The sequence below is a fragment of the Candoia aspera genome, chromosome 10, assembly GCF_035149785.1.
Source record: "Candoia aspera isolate rCanAsp1 chromosome 10, rCanAsp1.hap2, whole genome shotgun sequence".
Taxonomy (NCBI): domain Eukaryota; kingdom Metazoa; phylum Chordata; class Lepidosauria; order Squamata; family Boidae; genus Candoia; species Candoia aspera.
In genome coordinates, this window is record NC_086162.1 from 19,844,078 (window position 1) to 19,865,723 (window position 21,646).

Genomic DNA, 21,646 nt, shown 5'->3' on the forward strand with positions numbered 1-21,646 from the left:
TGCAACATCATTTCTCAATGAATTGAAAAAGAGATGCGGTTTGATTGGGTGATGCAGGAATGTATCCTTGTTTGTGGGTAATAAAAATGCACCCCTAGGCCTCAAACCAGATAAGACTCATTTGTGAGTATTTTGGCAACTCCAGTATTTGGAAAGACCCATCACATGTCTTGGAAAATTCAGTCCTTCAGAAGGATTGTGTCGAAGGAGTAGACATCTGGCTAGGGTTGGCAACCTATTCTGCCCCATAATTGCCATCATACACTTTCATGAGATGGCCCTGGTGCCAAAGCAACCAAAATACAATTGTCTAAAACTGTCTGATATTAACAGTCTTATGCAAAGTCTCAAAAATCTTGTATTGGCATACCAACATAACAAAAGCATGAATTTGTACATTGCCCTAAGCAATAAAAATGTTTGATTTTGACTTAGTGCAGTGTTTCTCAACCTTGACAACTTTAAGATGGGTGGACTTCAACTCCCAGAATTCCCCAGCCAGCACGGGTTCCAGGGAAGCATAAAAAAGATGTCCCAAATCCCAGTGTCTGAAGGAGAACATCTGGATCACACCTTTCCTAGGAGATTCTAAAATCCTGAAGCACATTATTTCAGCTCTTACCTGGGTATACTGAAGACCCAGTGTGAAATAACATGAACGGTTACTTAACTCAGTTTTTGTTCACTTGGAAATGGTGAATTTGTTCCAGCATGGGCATGGAGGGGATAAACATGTTGAAAGCATTTCCCATCACCACCCAGGGTCACCTAAAGAGGAACCTGATGTCAATTGACTAATATTTTAAAAGGTTTCCTGCTGGCGCTGAGAATAATCTGAGGTTGGCTGCATATTCTCAATCACTGCTCATTAAGTCATAATTACGTTTTGAAGTGACAGGTTGAGAGAAGGTGGTTGGCACTGAAAAACCCAAAGACAATTCTGAGTGGAATCAAAGCTCTAGGCTTCTGTTATCTTACTCTTGCCCTCTTCTACCCCAGAACTTGATGCTTCCAGATTTATGGTCCCCAGGGTTATCCATCAAGACACATTGTACTACTGTTTGATCTTTTCCTTCTCCCCTGGATTTTAGTGAAATGGAAGCAGAAAGAAGAAATGGGTGGTTACAAGTGGAAGACTGTGTTCCCTAAAGCCCTGTATAATATCTGGAATGTACAAGAATAGCCTCTTCTGTGTTTTCCATGATCTTTAAATTGGATTGTTCTTGAGGCCTCTTCCTTTATCTGTCCAAAATATGGGGAGTCTGGAAGGGAAGCTCCATCCTTTCGGTCCCTTTAAAACATCAGTCCCAAAGGAACACAGTTTCTTCAAGATAAAATGTACAATTTATTTCCAAAGTTTGACCTAGAAAGCAAAAGTCAAAGCCGAGGTGCTGAAACAATTACAGGCAGTCCTCATTTAGTGACCACAAATGGGACCAGCAACTCGGTTGCTAAGCAAAGTGGTCCCGAAGTCAAACTGCAACTGTAGAGGATTACTTGTTCTGAGAGCTTGCATCCCAGGCCTCATTTTCATATGAATGCGTTTTCATTATCCTCAAATAAATGCAGAAGCCAGCAGTCATAAAGTTTTGGGACTCCTGCCTTGAACCTACTCAGTGTTGTTAATTAATCTAACCAACAGGCAACCATCAACATCATGGAGTCCTGGGTGCTCTCTGAGACTGGTTGTTTTCTTGCAGACGTTTCATTGCCAGACTAGGCAACGTCTTCAGTGCGAAGAGGGAGTGGGCCTTGCTCTCTGTTTATATACATTGGCTTGCTCTGCTTGTGTTGGTAGGGGTGTTGTTCTCTCCTTGGGAGTTCTTTGACTGGGCTGTTGTTTGCTGCTTGGTTGATTGCCTGAGTTAATAGTTCCTTGATTAGGGTGTATTATGCTGTTTGATGGTTCATCTGGTGTTAATCCTAGTGTTGATTTTGCATATCTGGGTGTTGATAGCTGGCAAGGGAGTGTACTAGTCTTTTGCCTTTTCTATTATCTCTTTTGAATGGTATGTAAATGTTGTTTACCTCTATGTGTCTGTTGATGGCAGCTTTGTGTGAGCACCAAGCTTCCAGGAATTCTCTGGCATTTTTGGATTTGGCTTGGTTTAGGATGCTCACAGTTTCCCAGTTGAAACTATGGTTGAGTCTGTTCATGTGTTGTGAGATTAAGGAGTTCTCATCATGTCTTCTGACTGCTTGTTGGTGTTCGTGGATGTGCTCTGCTAGTCTTCTGCCTGTCTGCCCTACATAGTCTTTGTACTGTATGTTGTAAATAACTCTTCCATCAACATCTCTTGTGCAAATGGGTCTCCTCTAGATTTTTTGAACTACAACTTCATTTGTCATTCATCATGATGGTTGGGTTGATGGGAACTGTAGTTCAAAAAATTCAGAGGGAACCCTATCTCCTATCATTACAATTCTGGTGCTGAATTTTATAACGACTTACACCAATTACTAATCATTTTCAGAAAATGTCAGGGGAGAAGGTGGCAAATCGTCCTCTTCCTGAACTCATTAACATTTTTATGTGATCTATCATGTACATTCTCAGTTATCTTTATTCCTCCAAGCAGGGGTGCACAACTTTTTTTCAGGATGAAGTCCACACTTGGCTTCTGAGTTGACTAGGGACTGCCCTTCAAAAAGCAGTGGAAGTCTGAAAGAAGGTATAGCTTTTATAACCTCACCATGTGATGTTCCCTCCTGTTTTAATACTACACCCAAAGATTTCTTTTTTCTGGCAGTAATGCAGAATTTCTTCTTTAACAGAACTTGCTCACGATCTAGAGATAGAAGTCAAGAACAATTGTACTCTAAAGTCTCCTTGTATTCTTTAAAGCATGGAAAGAAATAGCACAGCATTGTTATAGCACAGGGGCAGAGAATATGCTTGGCATGCCAAAAGCGTCCAGCTGGAAAAACTTTAAACATTTAATGCATAATATTTTTCTGGACTTTGAAAAATCTATCAAAGGGTACTTCTGTTATGGTTTGATAACTACTTGAGCAGGTCTCTGGAGGCTGCATCCAAGCTTTCTGGGGAATACATGCCGCTCAGTGGCCGCAGTCTGGGTCCTTCTGTTCTAGAGAGGACAAAAGAGCTTGCGAACGGGCCTGGTTTGAGCTGTGAATGTTTGTCTCTGGCAAGTTCTCTATGAGATTGCAGAGGTACATCTAGAAGAAAAAGTCAACCCAACACTTAGACAGAGATGGGATGTTGCAAACAAATGAAAGGTTGACAAGGAAAAAAATGTCCTTGTCAACCTTTCATTTGTTTGCAACATCCCATAGACACCATTTCCATGAAAGATCCATGGAATCAGATTTATAACCCAGCTTATTCCTAAGTGTTTCAGGGGACAAATAACTTTATTTAAAAACGAAAGGCACAAAAGATTTTGAATTGCTTTCACGTTATTAAATACCAGTAAAGAATGCTTGTGATCTGAAAGACTGTATACCTCACCGCGGAATATTTAATGTCATGGGCTAATTCCTGGCTGGGATGGAAACTTGTATGATGAGAGAAATTTGGCATCCTGGAAGTGTATTGTTTGCTGTGAAAATGTCCTTTTGTCAATTGTTTCTAGAAAAACACCTGACTATGGTTGTATATAAATTGCCAGGATGATATAAAAAGTTGTGTTTTGAGCTATGCTTCATGTCTGTTGCTTTGTGGGTTATTGTATCTATATCTATCACAATCTGAGGTTAGCTGAAATTCGGGGGGTGGGGGAGAGAAATGTCTCCCCTCTTTTGTCCCCACAAGAGCAACTCTGTAAGATAGCTAGGTTAAGATAGTGACTGACCCAAAGTCATCCATTCAGATAGGCTAGGACCTGAATCTGGAACTCTTCAGTCCCAGCTCAACCCTCTAACCATTATTCCACATGTCACACTGGCTCTCCCCCGATTAGAAGCAATAAGCATCACTTTTCTTCTTTCTGAGGCTTTTAATGAATTTGTATAATACTGTAACTGCAATGATTCATGACTCAAATGGAATGTTTTCCCCCAGAATGGTCCCTCATTTAGTTTATTTCCAGTTTCATCAGCTTTAGAATCCAAGTTGCCCAGTCTTGTCTCGTGATGTAGCAGTGCCAAGTGACAGCAACATCAGAAAGGAGGATGAGAAGCTGGAGAAGTACCAGGCCCTGAAGGAGGAACTGGAGAGGATGTGGAAAGTGAAGGCCAAAGGGGTCCCAGTGGTGGCAGGAGCACTTATGGCTGCAACCCCTCAACTGGGAGAATTGCCCCAACAGATCCCAGGAGCAACATCAGAGCTCTCTGTCCAGAAGAGCGCAGAGCTAGGAACAGCTAAGATCCTGCGCAGAACCCTCAAACTCCCAGGCCTCTGGTAGAAGACCCGAGGTTGAGGGAGACACAGACCACCCATAGGGGTGAGAAGGGAATATATATATACTGTGTGCGTGTGTGTGTGTTTTTCCCTAGTGATTAGGATCGTCATTACAGACACACACACACACACACACATATATATATATGAAGCCTCGTGTGGCGCAGAGTGGTAGGCGGCAGTATTGCAACCGAAACTCTCCCCCCGACCCGAGTTTGATCCCAGAGGAAGCTGGATTCTCGGGTAGCCGGCTCAGGTCGACTCAGCCTTCCATCCTTCCAAGGTCAGTAAAATGAGTACCCAGCTTGCTTGCTGGGGAAGGTGACGACTGGGGAAGGCAATGGCAAACCACCCTGCTATAGTCTGCCAAGAAAACGTCGCGAAAGCGGCATCCCCCCAAAGGGTCAGACATGACTCGGTGTTTGCACAGGGGGCCTTTCATCATCAGTGATTAGGATATCTCTACATGGCAGCAGACAAGACATGACATTCTTTGCTACTATCTAGTAGTCATCTAGATTATTGCAGTTCTGATCTAGTAGCCCTATCCTTATTACACCGTGCTGTTTCTTAGGACTGATTGATTAAGGGGCAACAAGTCAGTGTTGATTCTTAGCAACCACATAGGTAGACTTTCTCCAGGATGATCTGTCCCTAACTTGGTCCTTCAGGTCTTCCAACAGTGCCCCCACTGCCACTGTACCTGAGTCCCTCCCCCTTGCTGCTGGTCATCCTCTTCTTCTCTTTCCTTCCACCTTTCCCAGCATAACAGCCTTCTCCAGAGAGCTAAGTCTTCTCATAATGTGTCTGAAATAGATAATTTGACCCTGGGCACTTGTGGCTTGAATGACAACTCTAGGTTGAGTTGTTTGATGATCCATTTGTTCATTTTCTTGGCTATCCATGGTATCCTCAGGAGTCTTCTCCAGCACCAAAGTTCAAAAATGTCAATCCTCTTTTTCTCCTGCTTCTTCAAAGCCCAATGATCACTTTCAAGGACTTGGTTTTCTTTGGATTGCTGAATATTCCACATGGTTATCACTTGAGACTGAAACTCCTTTGCTTTTCAGCTTGAACTCTAGGGCAGCATACTGCAATTCATCTGGCTCAGCACTCCTTGGACTTGGAATACTAGAAACCTGGGCTGGTTTTGACTTGCTTTCTCCAGCAGCTTTTGGCTGATCATTCTGGGGTAATCTTGGACCCTGAAACAAAGGAACAATGTTCTGGGAGAGAGGGAAAAATACCAGTTTCTTTCCTTATTATCACCTTATTTTCTAAGTAATTGTTGGACATAAACAACCAAGAGACAGGAGAGAAATGGCTGCAAAATACGATTCAGAATGTTCAAAGACCCTCAGCCTTAATGAACTCATTCATAAATGAGTCTGGAAGTTTTCACTAATCCTTGCATTAAAAACACTTTATTGAAATCTCTGTCATTCTTGCTTCCTTGATGACTCCCAGAGTCACTGGGAGTTGGGCAACATATAAATTTAATACATTATGGTTGATCACACAGTCAGCCAGATGTTTAGACTGGATTTGGCATTTTTGTCCACCTATCGAGTCATTCCCAAGGACCTGGGATAGGTAGATGTTGTTGTTTAATAATATTAAAGGTATCAATTCAGACAGACAAACATCCACCACACAACACCCCTGATCTAACAATTGTTGATAAGAAAGACAAAAAGGTCTGGATAGTGGATGTTGCAATACCTGGAGACAGCAGAAGAAAAGAGAAAGAACTGGAAAAAATCACAAAATACAAAGACCTGCAAATAGAATGGCTATGGCAAAAGAAAGAAAAGATAGTACCAATAGGAACAGGCAGGCACCTTGGGTGCAATCCCAAAACATCTCAGCACCACTTGAACATCATGGGCATTGACAAAATCACCAACAGTCAATTACAAAAGGCAACTTTGCTTGGAACAGCTTACATCCTGCAATAATACATTATTTATTATTATTATTATTATTATTATTATTATTGTTGTTGTTATTGTTATTATTGTTATTATTATTCCTTCCTGAGAGTGGCTTGGCAGCAGCATATTTAAAATGGCAATGAAAAAAGCATAACTGCCCTTGACTCATTGACATGTGGCACACAGAAGTGTTAATGTTTCATGTTCCTGAAGATTGGGCTAATTTATGCCCTGGGCCACATTTGGAGTTTCAGGGGCATAAAAGGAGACACCTTCCCGCAAGTGGGTGAGGTTAGAACTGAAAAGTAGGTAGAATCTTAAAAAGAAACAGGTTTTTTTCCCTTTTAATTAGCTCAATGCAATGCTTCCAAACCTGAAGGAATTTACAAAACATTTTTAAAATACCAGGAAGCTGTCTGATTTCAGAAGTGGCTTGATGGTTTCTAAAGACTATCGGGCATAGGCTTGTTGATCTATGCTTTAGATATTTTGGGTCACTTTTCAATAAACTGGTTTTTTAATGTAACTTTTTGCAAGGTTGTTTTCACCAGTATAAAGGTTCCCTTACAGATGCAATAAAGATCACTTTTCTGGCCAGCTACCGTTAGAGGAAGGGATACAGCTTGACCTAGAAACATGCTGTGTTGGCTTTTGAAAGGGTTACAATAACAATGGCAAAAGAGAAACATGGTTCTTTTGAAACTCCTTCACTCAGGATCTTTTAAGGACAGCAAGACCTGATTTTGTATGAGCAGAAGAGTAAATAAATCCAGCCACAGAGATGACATGTACTTTTCTTAGGTTTGAATTTGACAGGATTCCTGGCACCGTCATTTTGTACAGGTAGTCTTCAATTAACAACCACAATTGGGACCAGAATTTTGGTTGCTAAGCAAAGTGGTCATTAAGCAAATCTGACCCAATTTTACGACCTTTTTAGTTGTGGTTATTAAGCGAATCACCATGGGCATTAAGCGAACCATATGGTTGTTAAGTGAATCACACAGTTCCCCATTGATTTTTCTTGCCAGAAGCCAGCCGGGAACGTTGAAAATGACAATCATGTGACCACAGGATGCTGCAATGGTCATAAATGCGAACCGGTTGACAAGTGCCTGAATCGTGATCACATGACTGTGGGGACGCTGTGACAGTCATAAGTGCAAGGCTCAGTCATAAGCTGGTTTTTTCAGCACTGTCATAAGTCCGAACTGTCACTAACAAATGGTTGTTAAGTGAGGACTACCTGTACTCTTAAGATAGATCAATGGTTTGGAACAGAGTGCCAGAAGATGGTAATGAAATCCAGTTTAAGAAGAAAGACTTTGATTCTGATTTGGTTTAGCTTGAACTGACCATTGCCTTAATTCTCCAGATGAGGGGACAAAGAATAGCAAAGTTACATATGAAGCCTACCCTAGGGAAGATGTTGCTGTAGATCTGGCTGGGATTCTTGGGTCTCTCATGATGTCCTATTCCAAAAATGGTCCCTTCGACAGGATCTGCTTTTGACAATGCTTCCTTCTGCTTATAAATTCTGGCAGCAAATCAGTAGGACAATGTTAGATTCTTATACATCCATGGAATCATAGAATGAAGGAATGGAAAGGACCTAGGAGATCATCTCATCCAGAGTTCCCCAAAGTGGTCAATATCAAACCCACAAGGGCCGACGGGACTATCCAAGGGGTAATAAATGCTACTTTAACTAATAGTACTATGGGACTATCCAAGGGGTTGTTGTTGTTATTTGTAGTACTAGTAATTAAAGTAGTATTTATTAAATTACTTTCATATAATAAATGTTGGGGAGTCGATGAACAATCAGAAACTTCATGAAGGGGTCAATGAACTGAAGAGTTTGGGGACCCCTGACTTAGTCCAACCCTCTGCTACTACAGGAATCCACTACTACAGCAATAGTAATTCCAAAACATGAAGCCACCAGCTTCTTTTTTTTCCTCCTAAATTGGACCTCTTGTGCTAAGTCTTAATCCCCAGCTTTTTGCTTGTATCCATTACCTAATACATTTACACCCATCATTTTTCTGTCTCTTATTAATGATGCATTTCCTCCCCACAAAAATGTAACACTCCATGAAAATTGAAATCGTAATCATATTGGGGTGGGGGCTTGCTGTCTTTGCACACACTACTGTATATAAATGCTAAGGATTCTGATAGTGTCACCCAGTGGGGTGGATCATACTTTGGGTGTTCCCAAATGTGACAGTGACAGATGGATAGTTTAGGCTGAGCATCTGGAGTCAAGCAGGATATTTTCTACACTATTATGGATACCCCTAACTGGGAGTAGGTCTCAGTGATATCAGTCAGATTTCAAACAAATTCCCGTACAATGCAACCCTAGAGAAGCTGTTATCTACTTTGGGATGGACCCAAATTTTAGTCCTGTCTAAAGTAGACCCATTACAATTAGTGGCAGAGGTAGTTTATTCTACTGGATCTACTCCTTACATGAAAAAGTATGTGTCATGTTCACTGTTTCAATGTAGTTTATACATCGTAACGTTTCACATGCCATGGCGCTGATGTGCGTTTCTGTTTGGGAGGGAGCTGCTGTGAGACCTTGTACCAAGCTCTGTCTGTGTAATCTGTGTGATGGAATGTGTTTGGGTTATGTTCTCTGTTCAAGGCCTTTTCCTGCAGACCATCAGAGACTGTTAGGAGCACCTGGGATTGTGAACTTGAGAAGATTCTACGGGGGGAGGGATTTCATTTGCACCAAGGGTTTTTACTTTGAATTTGGCATGGTTTTATCGTTCTCAGCTTTCTATGTGATCCTGCATACTATTCTTTAATAAATCAGATATCTTTGAATTCCTGCTCATGAATCTGATGGTGTTTTAGAATAGGCAACCATTACAGTATGGACCTTTTTGCAGGCCTCTACACAAGCCTAAAGAGAGATGTGGCTGCTTTAAGCAGGTGATTGATTCAAGGAGCTGCAAATTTAATGTGGCTCATTAAAGCAGCTGTGTGACAAAGCCTGAAAAAGTGGCTGCTTTAAAGAGATGCTGTGCCAGTGCTGCTGCATGCACTGAAGTACCTCATCTGAATAATTTTTAGACATACACACATATCCATTGCCACACATTCCCTACCTTTTCCCCTAGTTTTATTCACCTTTCATCTTTCTGCAGCCAAGTATAATAATGATACTTGAATTGTTAAATGATAATAATTAGTATTTTGGGGCAGTTCTGCAATGGTGTTAACAATAGAACAATTAGCAAATTGTCCAGCATTGTAACGCTCTGATGAAATTAACTAGATCTGAAGCATAATGATTGTCAACATTTAATGATGCTTCTGAATTTTACCATTTACATATTGAAAACCTAGAGTCTGGAAGGTGGGACCAGGGTGGGATCTGCAAAATCTGTGATGGGCTGGCTATGATGAACTTATACTTTTATATGTTGATGCTCGTTATTTGTCAGAGTGTGATTTTATTAAAGATGCTACAACATAATGGCCTTGAGAAAGGAGATCCAAGGAAAGAATGAGAGAGAGAAACTCACCTGATCAGGAATAAGCACAGCATGAAGATTCCAGCTCCCAGCAAAACTCCACATAGCCCAGCAATGAACAAAGCTGTATTAGATCTTCCTGCAACAATAAACCAAGAACTTTGGAAAAAACTGTTGGAATTATCAGGGGTCAACTCAGCACTGTCTCATAAGCATAAGGGGGTCTTTCTAGTAAACACATCTCTATTGTGCTTGTGGGATGTCACATGGGTCACCTGATTTCCACTTCCTCCTTCTTCTTGGGTTTGGGGATTAACAATCTCCATTACCCTTTTGGCACACCTGCAAGCAGGAGGTGCTGCAGAATGCAGCTCTCATCCTTTCATCTTGCTTGCATGCAGACATTACTATTTCCATAAGAATGTCTGCAAAGAACTAGTGAAGATTAAGTACCTTCTACTGTGAATCTACTTGTATCGAGATCTACTGAATAAATATAAGCTATCTCTACTTTTTTCTTCATCTAACTACTGTGTGAAGACTGAATTTATTTCTGAACGTAATTAAGCTTAAATGTGCACGTTTTTGGTTCATGCTTCTATTTTGCAAGATTGTTGTTAGCTGCTTTGGAGTTCTTTGAGCAACCTTTAAAAACTCCATCAAAAACCAGGCCTGGAAATTAGGAAGCCTGGTGCCTGTCTCTTCTGGTAACAGTCCGGTAGGAAGTTTTAGGAAATTAGGACATCTGACAACCCTTCCACTCCTCTGTTCCCAAAATTATACAGAATCAGGGAGAAGACCTTGAAGGAAACAGGCAAGAACCATTATGTAAGCAAAGAGGGCTGAAACCGTTGTTAAGTCCTGGGAAACAAGAAAGTATTCAGAAGAGACTCAGGCAGCCTCCTCCTGACTCACTGGGATATAAGGAAGGGAGGTAAAACACCATCAGGTTTGGAAGGTTCTGTTATTAGAGCCAATCTCAGTAATGTATAGTTCAAGTCTTCATGTAGAATTTCCTGATCAGATCTACCTCAAATGGCTGACATAAATCTTTGCAAGCCTGATTATCTCCCCTTCCTTTTAGATCCCAGTGAATCGGGGAGGAGCCTGTCCAAATCTCTTCCAAATACTGTTTTGTTTCCCAGGACGTAAGGACTGTTTCAACCCTCTTTGCATATATAACAGTTCTTGCCTATTTCCGTCAAGGTCATCTCCCTGATTCTCTACAAAAAAATAGATCTGCCATGGTGACAAAGCCTGTTTTTGTTTTTGCTGTAAGGCTGTCATCTTTTGAGATGAAAAGGTTTTCAAGAAATGCTCCTAATGTAAAGTGTTTATTGTCCTGAATCCTGGAGCTCTTTCTTCTCTTCTTCCCACAGCTTTTCCCAGAAGGACATCAGAGCCATTATGGATAGGTACAAATAGCAGAACGAGATATTTCAAGAGCTCAGCTGGTAGATCCACTACAGTTTGTGGCTAATGCCAGAGAGTATCCTACATGGCCCACGTTCCAACTGTTTCCCCCTGAGGCCATCCCCTTGCCCTACCACTCCTTTTCCCCATTTCTCTTTTCTTGCAGCCACAAAGCAGCAGAAAATACAAGATGAAGGAGCAACATCCATCTGAATTTCCCCCTTAGCTGATGGTGAAGACTGAGATAAGACAAAGGAGGAAGCTGATAGACATCAGCAGGGGTGTCAGCAAGGCATGGTCAAAAAGTGAACATACCAGCCATGATGGGGCAATTGAAGCTCCACCTGTTTTTTATGTTCATGTGATGGCTGCAATGCTCAGCTTCCCATTAAATCCAACTCATAAGTATTTACTTAGAATTCTCATTAATGGTGTGTAGCATTCAGTACAATGAAAAAGTTGCAAATGGAAAGTCCAGCATTTTTCCCTATTAAACATGTTCAGTGAATTCAAACTCCCCCCCCCCACTCCCTTTCAGGTATGCACCCCTCCCTCTCATGCCAGTTAGTGTAAGAATCTGCAGCTGTCTCCAATGGCTCCTCTCAGACAACCTTGGCATTGTGAGATAGTCCAAGCAAGATGATTTCACACTCCAAAGATGTTCCCCCTCCTGCACCCTTGACTCGCAAGAAAGGTACACGCGTCAACTGAGACATGCATGCGGGTCCAATCGAATGTCCTGTGAACATTGGATCTGGGAGCATGACAGTGCACTGCAGCTTGACTTTTTTGACCACACTCTATGGACACCCCTAAACATCAGGAAGAGGTGATCAGAGAGGGCATCTTTCTTGCCCAGTTCCTCCACAGAGTTATTCTCATTACTGCTTCTCTGCAAGAACTCTCTAGCAAGTTTCATAAACAAGATTTGACATAAGATCACAAATTAGCCATTTAAAACTCAAAGAGGCAATATATCTAGATAGGCACTGTTTCAAAGAATAACAGAAATTCTCTTCCTTTAATGTTTGAAATGCAGTAAAATAAAATAGAGAGAGAACACTGTAATCTGCATGAATATAAATATTCAAACATTTCCTTAAGTGACTTTCCTTTCTGCTGGGATGAAGAAACAGCTGGGGCGGGGGTAAAGTCTTTATTTGTAATTGATTTATAGCATTGATTTATAAGGCCACCCTAACTCGCAATCGACCCTGGGTTTGTTGAGAGCAAGAAAGATTTAATGGGCTGTAAGAATAATCTTGAGGAACAGCCTAGCCAGTGGTCAGATAAAATAAATTTGAGTCTGGGGCAGAAAGTAATTTGAGAGAGTGTCTCAGACTTGACCCTCCCTAGTCCTCTTGAAGATAAAGACAGGGAGGGGGGAGGCACATTCAGACTTGAAAGCTTCTGTTATTATAACCCTATAATAAAAGTAGTATTAGCATTCATAACATTGGTTTCCTAGTCTGGTCTATCTCACAGTGCTGACAGAAGATGACCTTGGTGGAAATATGCAAGAACCATTACCTAGGCGAAAGGGGCTGAAACATTATTTAAGTCCAGAACTACGAGATAACATTCAGAAGTGGCTCAGGCAGATGCTTCCCTGATTCATTGAAGTATAAGAAGGGGGAGGAGGTACAGCACAATCAGACTTATTATCATAGCCAGTCTCAATAAAAGTAGCTTTAGCCTTCCTGTGAAGTTGATTTCCTGGTCCTGGTTTACTTAGTAGGGCTGATAGTTAGTAAAAGTCAAATTTTTCTAGAGTTGAAGTGCAAATCTAGCTCTTTGAAGTTTTTTGGTATTGCACGAGATGTCATGATGTCAGGCCTTCGAGGTAGTCCAGACAAGAAGCACCAACCATGAGTACTAACACTATCTTTATTGTAAGGTTACAGAAACAGAATCTTGCAAGTCTGAAAGTACCTCTTCCCTCCTTACTTTTACTCTCCCGAAAACTAGGGAGGATCCTTTCTGAGACACTTTCTCCACCCCCACCCATCCTTAGGACTTAGTTGTTTGGCTGCAGCTCTTCCTCCTGTCTCCCAAGGTCATTCCCACATACCCTTACACACACACCCTTACCTGTGGAAGATTCTGAAGTTGGGTCTCCCAAATCATTCAGCAGGAATTGCATGGTATGGATTCCATAAGAATTGTTCCCTAAGCAGATAATGTTATGAGCTCTATCCAGGCTGCCAGTCCAGTTTAAGGTACTGGTGACCTCATTCCGGATCAAAGTTTGGGTTACCAGGTTTCCTCTTCTGCTGCTCTTCTCGGTTATCCTCTCCCCATCCACCTCCCACTCGATGTGGGGAGGAGGCTGAGCATGCAGGGAACAACTGCACAGGAAACCATTGTTGTGATAACGACATGTTGTATTATGCTGGGGGCTTCTGCTGAGCTTGGGGGCATCTGTAAAAGAACCAAAGAGCCATATAGTTCAAAAGTAAGAGTAGACTCTTTAGCAGATTTTCTTCTCTACATGAAAAGAAATGAGGTCCCATGGTTTTTCCAACCATAGGATGTCATACTAGCAAAAGGATCATTGATAGAGTCTCACTGTCCTTTTATAGGCCTTCCACCTTTATGGCCTCCCTCATTATGAATGTCTTGCTTGGCTTGTGGTAGCAAGCAATCTCTCTTGGTGACCAGTGCAGCAGAACTGAACCTTGGCTAGCTTTCTGCCAAGGGTGAGTAATGTCCTATATTCAAGGGGTCAATAGGTTTAATATCTTCCCTCTAGAAGGGAGTGCCAGAGGATAACAGTGATCATGGTTCACTCACATGCCACGGAGAGCTGGAAGATCCCCTGAACAAAGCCTAGCAAGTTTTTAGCTTCACACGCATAAGCACCCTCATCTTCAACTGTCAGATTGGTCAATTCCAACTGGTTATCTGGAGGGTTCTGCAAGCGGCTACCACCTTTCATCCAACTAGTTGTGGCTGGAGGATTGCTATCCACCGTGCAGAACAGTCTCAGGGAATCACCTTCTTGGGCTAGCAACAGAGACGTATTGGCCAGATCCCTGGAGCAACCTGAAACCAGAGTAAAGCATCCATCATTTCCATAAAAGAGCTAGAGAGCCTTGTTTGAGCCAGCAAGTGGCATCCCCCAGAAAAGAAAGGTATCCTGATCATGGTTGCATCTTAAAATACCTTGAGTGAGTGTGGAGCCTTTCCTGTGAGTTTGAGAGACCTTGAAAATCAGTGTCCTTGGACGATCTGAAAGAGACATACCAACCTTCATGAGAGAGGAGCCTTCATGCAGAAGAATGACAGAACCTCTGGCCTTCAAGACATGGGTTGCTTCAGAGTTTATGGTCATGTGACCCACCATGGAAACCATCTCCATCCTGTCAGGGCAAGATTCTATACAACTGTAGTTTGCAATTATTGTGGTTGGTCACACAGTCAGCCAGATGTTTTGGCTGGATTTGGCAATTAGTAGTAGTAGTAGTAGCAGCATGCTATTGGATTCTCAGTGACTCTGGGTGGCTCACACCAATCAAAGCAATTACAATAAAACCAATAAAAGAAGAAGATAAAAGATGGCAAGTGCAATGAAGTGAGGGGTTCACCCTCCCTTGCCAAAGGCCCGGGTGAAGCACCAGGTCTTCACAACTCTTCTAGACAGCAGCAGGGAGGGGATTCAGAAGTGCAGAACAAAGGATCCAGGCTATGGGAATTCTGTACTCTTCAACCAGCACCCCTGACAATAAAGTACCCATTTCTGAATATACAGTATTTCCTGCATCGTGCATTGTACACCTTTCCTGAACGGGACACCATTTATTCCTTTCATACCATGATTTACTCAGAATTGCAGGAGGAAGTGAGGAAAGACAATGATGTAGACTAATTTCTAATTTATACTTCCTTTTGGCATTCTGTGACTCTAGATTTCTTTCTAAGAATAAAAACGTGGCAACTTGTAGAGAAATGAGCCAGTATCAGATTATCAGTACACAGATGCAGCTATACAACCTGTAGCATTTCAAGACGATACCCTACTGAGGAAGAAAATTTTATCTGCTTTTAGGGAAAAAAATAATCTTTGTTTTCCCTGAGGCAGCCTTTTCTAATCTTGTATCCCCTCCAATACTTTGGATTATAATTCCCATTATCCCCAGCCTGCACGATTGATAGGACAGACTGGAATAGTCGTTCCTCCAAAAGCCGAAAGAAAAGGGCTTGAAGCAGCAGACCACAGAAATGAAATACGGGAGTGGATCCAGCTTCCCTTGCTCAACTTTTATGTTAGAAATTAGACTCCACACCCATATTCCCTTGCTCAGTTTACACAATTGTTACTTCCCCTCCCTCAAAAGAATATAGCCTGCCCTTTTGTGGTGAAAGGGAGATGCAACTGTAATATTTTGGGGAAAAGAAATTTGTAGTTTTACCATTGATGCTTCTGAGCACCTTCTTAGAAGGCTCCATCACTCGTTAGCTCTTGCGTAATTGTAAGACTGTGGCTACAGCTGACAAAGAATTAAGGGATATGCCACAATTAATTGGGTAGACTTGAAGGGACCACAAGACCTTCTGATATTTCAGCTAGAACACCAACATGTGCTCACATCCGCACACATTTGCAGAGACCCCCATTAATGGAAGATTCATCCAGGTAAGGATCTATTGACTGTGTGCTGCACCAGTTGCAGTGGGAATGTTTGCTGGGGTCACTGCAAGTCAAGCCACAGTGGATGAGTGTTTTCAGCTACAGAACCCAACATCAAGTAAATCTTACACTGGACAATCACTTCAACCATCGCCTTGACTGAGCCATACTGATTATTTGCAAGGCACTGATATTCTCCAGCATCCTCTGGTCCAATTCTGCTCAGCTGAAGGTTGTTCTGCATGCTGTTCCTGGGTTGACCGATTTTCTGGTTCCCCTTCATCCAGGATAGGTTGGGATGTGGTCTACCATCAGAAGTACAGAGCAGTTGGACAGTGTCTCCTTCCTGGGCCACAACATGATCTAATCCTCTTTGCTGTACAGATGAGCCTGAAAGCATTTAGGAGTGGCAATCAGGCAACTGCCCAGAACCCCACATTGGAAGCCCTCCCCCTCCACATTTCGCATAATTTCAGAAAACCAAGATAACTTTAATATTTTGTTGTTTGGTTTCATTAATGAAATATGATAACTTTCATTGCTGTGTTATGGCCTGAGAAAGCCTAAAATAAAATAAAATGTATGAGAACTGGTACTTGATTCTGAGATGTACTTCTGGGAATGCAATTTTTCAGCAGACCTGCACAATGAATAATCCAGCTAGATAAGAGTGGCCACTCTCTTGGTGCTGAAGGAAACACTTGTCTTTCTTCACAGGAATGTAGAATTGACATTGGACATAGGAAAGGAAGGAGTGGGCCATTAAGGGGGGAATTTGCAGAAGAGATTACACAATCCTGAGAAAGAAGGAAGCATGAGGAAGATACTCACAGTAACCCTGTCTTGGTTTTGTTGGTGTAAGATGGGGCAGAGAGAAACTAAGCTTTCAAGATTTAGTTATTCTGCCTTATTACCACAAAGAACATTCCTGGAATCCCTGCTGTGTCTGTTCCTTGACCAGACCTACCTTGAAGGGCTGACACTTCCTATGGCTTGCCAAGGGTTGCTGTCAGCCCTACAAAGGAGACCAGACTAAGAAACCAATGCCATGTAGGTCAGTACTACTTTTATTGTTAACAGCTCTGGTAATGGAAACTTGCAAATCTGAATGTGCTTCCCCCTCCCTCCCTCCCTCTCTTTATCTTTGGGGGAACTAGGGAGGGTCAAGTCTGGATGTTTTCTCAAATTACATTTCTGCTTTGAACTCAAATTTCTCTTATCTGACCATTGCCTTGGTTGTGGCTCTTCTTCCTACTCCTCAAGGTTATTCTCACAGCCCATTACAGAATGTGCTTTCCCCTCCCTCCCTTTAGCTTCATGTGAACCAGGGAGGGGCTGGTCTGAGGCATTTTTCAAGTTACTTTCTTGGCCTGGGCTGAGACCCACCTTGTCTTAAACGTGGGAATGTATCATGCCAATTTAATAAGATTTTTCACTCTGAGCCTATGAGCGCTTCTTAGCTGCCAAACTGAACTGGGAAAGAACTCTTCAAGCTTGCAAAAACACTTGGGAATGGAGTAGAGAATCAGCACTCTGGACTGTGCTTAGAGGGATCTGCAAAAACTTCCAGCATTTGAAATCTCACCTTGTTTTCCTGGGCTTGTGATGTCCACTGTGATGTTGACTTTCTGAGATGGTTCTGAAACATAGGAAGGGGGAAAATGAGAGTTCTAAACCAAGAGGGTATATTGAGGGTCAGCAAGCTCATGGAAGAGAGAAGAACAGAAACTGCTGCATGCATAAATATTTAGATTATACTGTTATCCACTTTGATGGCTGTGTTTTAGAGTAGGAGATTGGAACAAAGAATCAGTCAAGCTCAACTCCCGGTGATATCACAGAAATATGCATGTGGTTTTCTGGGCAATGATATGGAAGAGATTTTATCATTGTTACCTTCATGGATGTTTTGTCAATTTTCTAATCTAAACGCTGGGATTTTTTACTGGTCTCCCAACTCAGTACCAAACAGCGTCAACCCTTAGCTTTCTGACATCAACTAAGGTCAGCTAGGTGCCATGATCTAGCTGGGCAGAGTAAAGAATGCTGTCCTTAAAAAAAAGTTAATCACTTCTATAGGTGGAAAAGATCCTGGCTGGAGCATTCACACCATCCAGCTTCTTCTTAAAGTCTTATTTTCTCATGTGGAGGAAGAGAGGTAACGGATTCAAGGCTTTAATTGTTTTAAAACAGAAGTAGTATGTGGTATTCTTTTTCCCAAGGAAAACATCTCAAAACCAGTACCACAATACTTCTATTTAATTTAAAAACAAGTGTTTTTCTTAAACTACCTTAGATCAGTTTGCCTTTGTGTATCTGAATTACTGAATGAAAAACAGGACAATAAATTGTACTATCCTTTGAGAAAGTTGCTCCACCAGTTACTCTCATATATGATGACATATATGATGACATCCTTTCCAATAATTTGTGGCTGCTGGCAAGCTAGGACTATAACAAAGCTTGTTGGGTGATATGGAGGTGGGCAAGTGTTGTCTTTCCCCAACCTCCTTCAGAGAGGAAGTAGAGTCTTCCTTTCCCAAGGTAGCAAGCTTGTTCTTAAGTAAAAGGGTACTTATAATTCTGTAAGAATCATGGTGTGGTAGGAAAGAGACAATTTTGTTGTTGTTTCCCTACCTTGTTTTGCTGTTTCCCCACCTTTCTTGCACTGTTGAATACTGTCAGGGCTATTTCTCAGTCACTTCGTTCTTTTGGTGGTCATTTCCAAAGTAACCTATTTTAATTCTTTCTTGGCTTGGCTTTTCCTTCCTTCGTAGTGATATCACTACCACCCCGTCCTGCTCATATTAAGAAGCAAAGTGATTTATTTGCTCTTTTGATGCTTTGCTTGGCACCCTGATGTCCTTCAAATACTTTTGGCTGCAACTTCCATAATTCCCAGTCAACACATGTGATGGGGGCTGTAATCCAGAACATCTGGAAGGCACCAAGTAGCATCAAAAGAAACCTCAATGGCAGACTGTGCTTTGGTTCTTAATGTTGGCAGGAGATAATCTAATTATTTCCTCTGCTGAGTCAACACTGGAAGATATTGGAAGGACAGGACACAGTTCTTTGCACATCATTGTAGTCACAGGCCTACAGGCCTAGCTGGGAGGATGTCAAAAAAGGCAAGATGGCTGGCACAACCATGTGACTGAAGCCTCACCTTTTTATAGCATGTAAGGCACTTTAAAAAGAAATGAGGCTTCAATCACACAGTCACAGTGGCCATCTTGACTTTTTTGACCCAACCTATAGATGCCTCCCAAATGTTCTCATCGATCTTTTCTTGTCCCTTCCCAATATAAAAGAGAGCAAAATAACCAAATGAATAAATAACCCATCAACAGAAAACTACTTGCCTATCACATAAACATAGGGTGAAGTATATCCCTTTTCTTGGACAAAAGAGAATTTTATTTGATTATTTCCCTCAATTCTCAAGTAATATTGCCCTTCATCTTCTATTTGGGCATTCAGGATGATGAGCGAACAATTTCCTTGATTTCCTACTTCTCCTATCACATAGAAGCGATTCTTGGCTGAACTGACGACTGTCTGATATTTGTCACTGGTAGCTACAAGAACGCCTCGAATGCAGGTTTGATCATATCCAGGACAGAAGGAAAGTTCTGGATGAACCTTAAACCAATAAGCAAATACATTTGGAGAGTGGAAACTGTATTCCTTTTTATAAGTGAACTGGCAAGGAATGTAAACAGCGAAACCACGCTGCACGGAGACAGAAGGAGGCACAGTCACAGTATAATCCGCCCCTGCTTTACTTCTGATTCCTGATCCAAGAAAGAAAAAATGAAATTAGTTTGCATACAGACAATGCCTAAATGAAGACACAGTCCCTCCTAAGCTTTCTTCCATGACCATCTCATAAAGTGGAAAGCATCACAAGTTATCAAACCCCAAGAAGATGAGGCCATACATCCATTGTGCACCTCTCCACAATAACAGGGGGCTCAAGAGATTGAAAGAGAAGATGGGGTTCAGCAGTTTATGGTTCTCTGGGTTGGGGCATTATCTGGCTATATTGGGTGAACCAGAACATTGTGCTGAGCCATGCTGTAATCTTGGAGTTTGGGAATTGTATGTAACAGGAACACAGCAAGTGTCTATTATTAACCCAGCTTTAGGGTTTAACGTGTTATGTCCGATACAGACATAGTGTCCAATACAATAAATAATAGATGTAACTCTACAATGAAATGATTCTCTGTTGTTTAAGAGTATGCAAGGAAAAAAAATAACTGGAGACTTAAGGCAGAAAGCTAAGAGAACTTTGCCAAATGGTTGGACCATCTCTGTTGGAAACGGTAGACAGAATCAAGCAGTGCATACAGACTGAAGCCAAAACATAACCAGCATCCAGCTCTTGGAAATTTATCTAAGTTGTGAATTGTCTGGTTGTCTCATACCCTTATTTATGCACCATCTTCTGATCTTTCTGCCTGAGAGTAACCAACATAATTTCTGCATTTGTGCCTTGGTAATGCAGTTGGGGTTCCATCTACAATATTGGTTTTTGCTCAGCTCATCCATTTGGAATGTTGATTGTTTTCAGTGACTTCTTCTTGAAATGTGGTATTGATTAGGTAAAAGGCAGGGGAGCAGTTACTTGGGTGAGCTGTTGCTTGCCTACTTTCAACTTTCTTAAGGTCTTCCTCAACCTCCATCTAACTCCTGGTGACTTCATGGACACACCCATGAGGTTTTCTTGCCAGCAATATAGTATTGGTGTGCCATCTCCACCTTCTGAGATGTTGGTTTCCCATTCTACCTTATAGCCCTACTATTCTCTGGAGGTCTCTTATCCAAGTACTAACCAAACCTGACCTTTCTTAGCTTCTGAAAACAAGCAAGGCTGTCCAGGTGCTACTGTTCAGCTTAAACACTTGTAAATAAACCAAATGTCATAGAAATATCATAGGTCTCCAGTATGAGAGGAGAGTGGAGACCACTGTTCCAAAGGAAACTGAAGTCAAAGTAGAGCAACCTTCCCCAACCTGGTGTCCACCTGATACGTTGAACTCTATCACCCCCAATGTCAACTGGACAATATTTAATTCCATATTTTTCTTATTTTAGTACATTGCACCTACCTTTGAGAACGGCCAAGATCAGAATTATATGCATTGCCAAAGAAAGAGACAGTTTCTTTTTCTTACAAGGAAGAAGCATCATCCACCAAGAACTCCCATTTTCTGGCATCTTGTTTTAACTTGCTATTTATTTGAAAGGATGAACTCTGTAGTAGAAAGAGAAGCAGTGTGATCTAGTGTGCTTACAAGAAGCAAAGGAAATATGTTCCCTGATTGCAAGAGTCACAGAGTTGCCTGGAAACCACAAATCTTTGAAGAACAAGTGCATTCAAAGTGCTGGAGTAACTAGGAAGAATTCGTTCAATGGTCTTAGGCAGACCACCTCATAAGCAGAAGGGGTAGCAATGCAGGGCAATGTTAAGAGAATTCACATGAAATACTTTGGCAGTAAGATGGATGATTTAAGAAGTGATTTTCCACCTGATCCCATACTAAACAATAATCTAAACAATAGTCACAATGATAAACCCCGATCATGATTATCATTTGATATTGTTGTCCTTTAACAGCATCCAAACCTATGTCTGCATGATGTTTTGGCATACCTGGATACAATTCTCTGGTCTACAGAAGAGGTGATGTGTTCTTAAGCAAAGAGCTTACTGTAACGTAGTTAGCTGGAAAAAGGGGAAAGGGTTTTATGTGAACTTAAATTATTATTAGTTACTTTGAAGCAGTTAGCCTTAGGATCAGGG

General features: G+C 41.7%; 1 protein-coding gene across 1 annotated transcript; it reads right to left on the bottom strand.

Moving 5' to 3' along the window:
* Window positions 1-4,827: 4,827 nt before the first annotated feature.
* LOC134503515 (sialic acid-binding Ig-like lectin 10) lies at window positions 4,828-19,653 on the bottom strand (the record flags this gene model as incomplete). The annotated part of the gene is made up of 9 exons (XM_063312316.1): window positions 4,828-5,568; window positions 7,714-7,834; window positions 9,843-9,930; window positions 13,296-13,625; window positions 13,998-14,249; window positions 14,370-14,435; window positions 15,964-16,224; window positions 17,420-17,473; window positions 19,200-19,653. Coding segments are annotated over 9 exons (1,839 nt in total), but the record flags the coding sequence as incomplete, so codon positions are not given.
* Window positions 19,654-21,646: the final 1,993 nt, after the last annotated feature.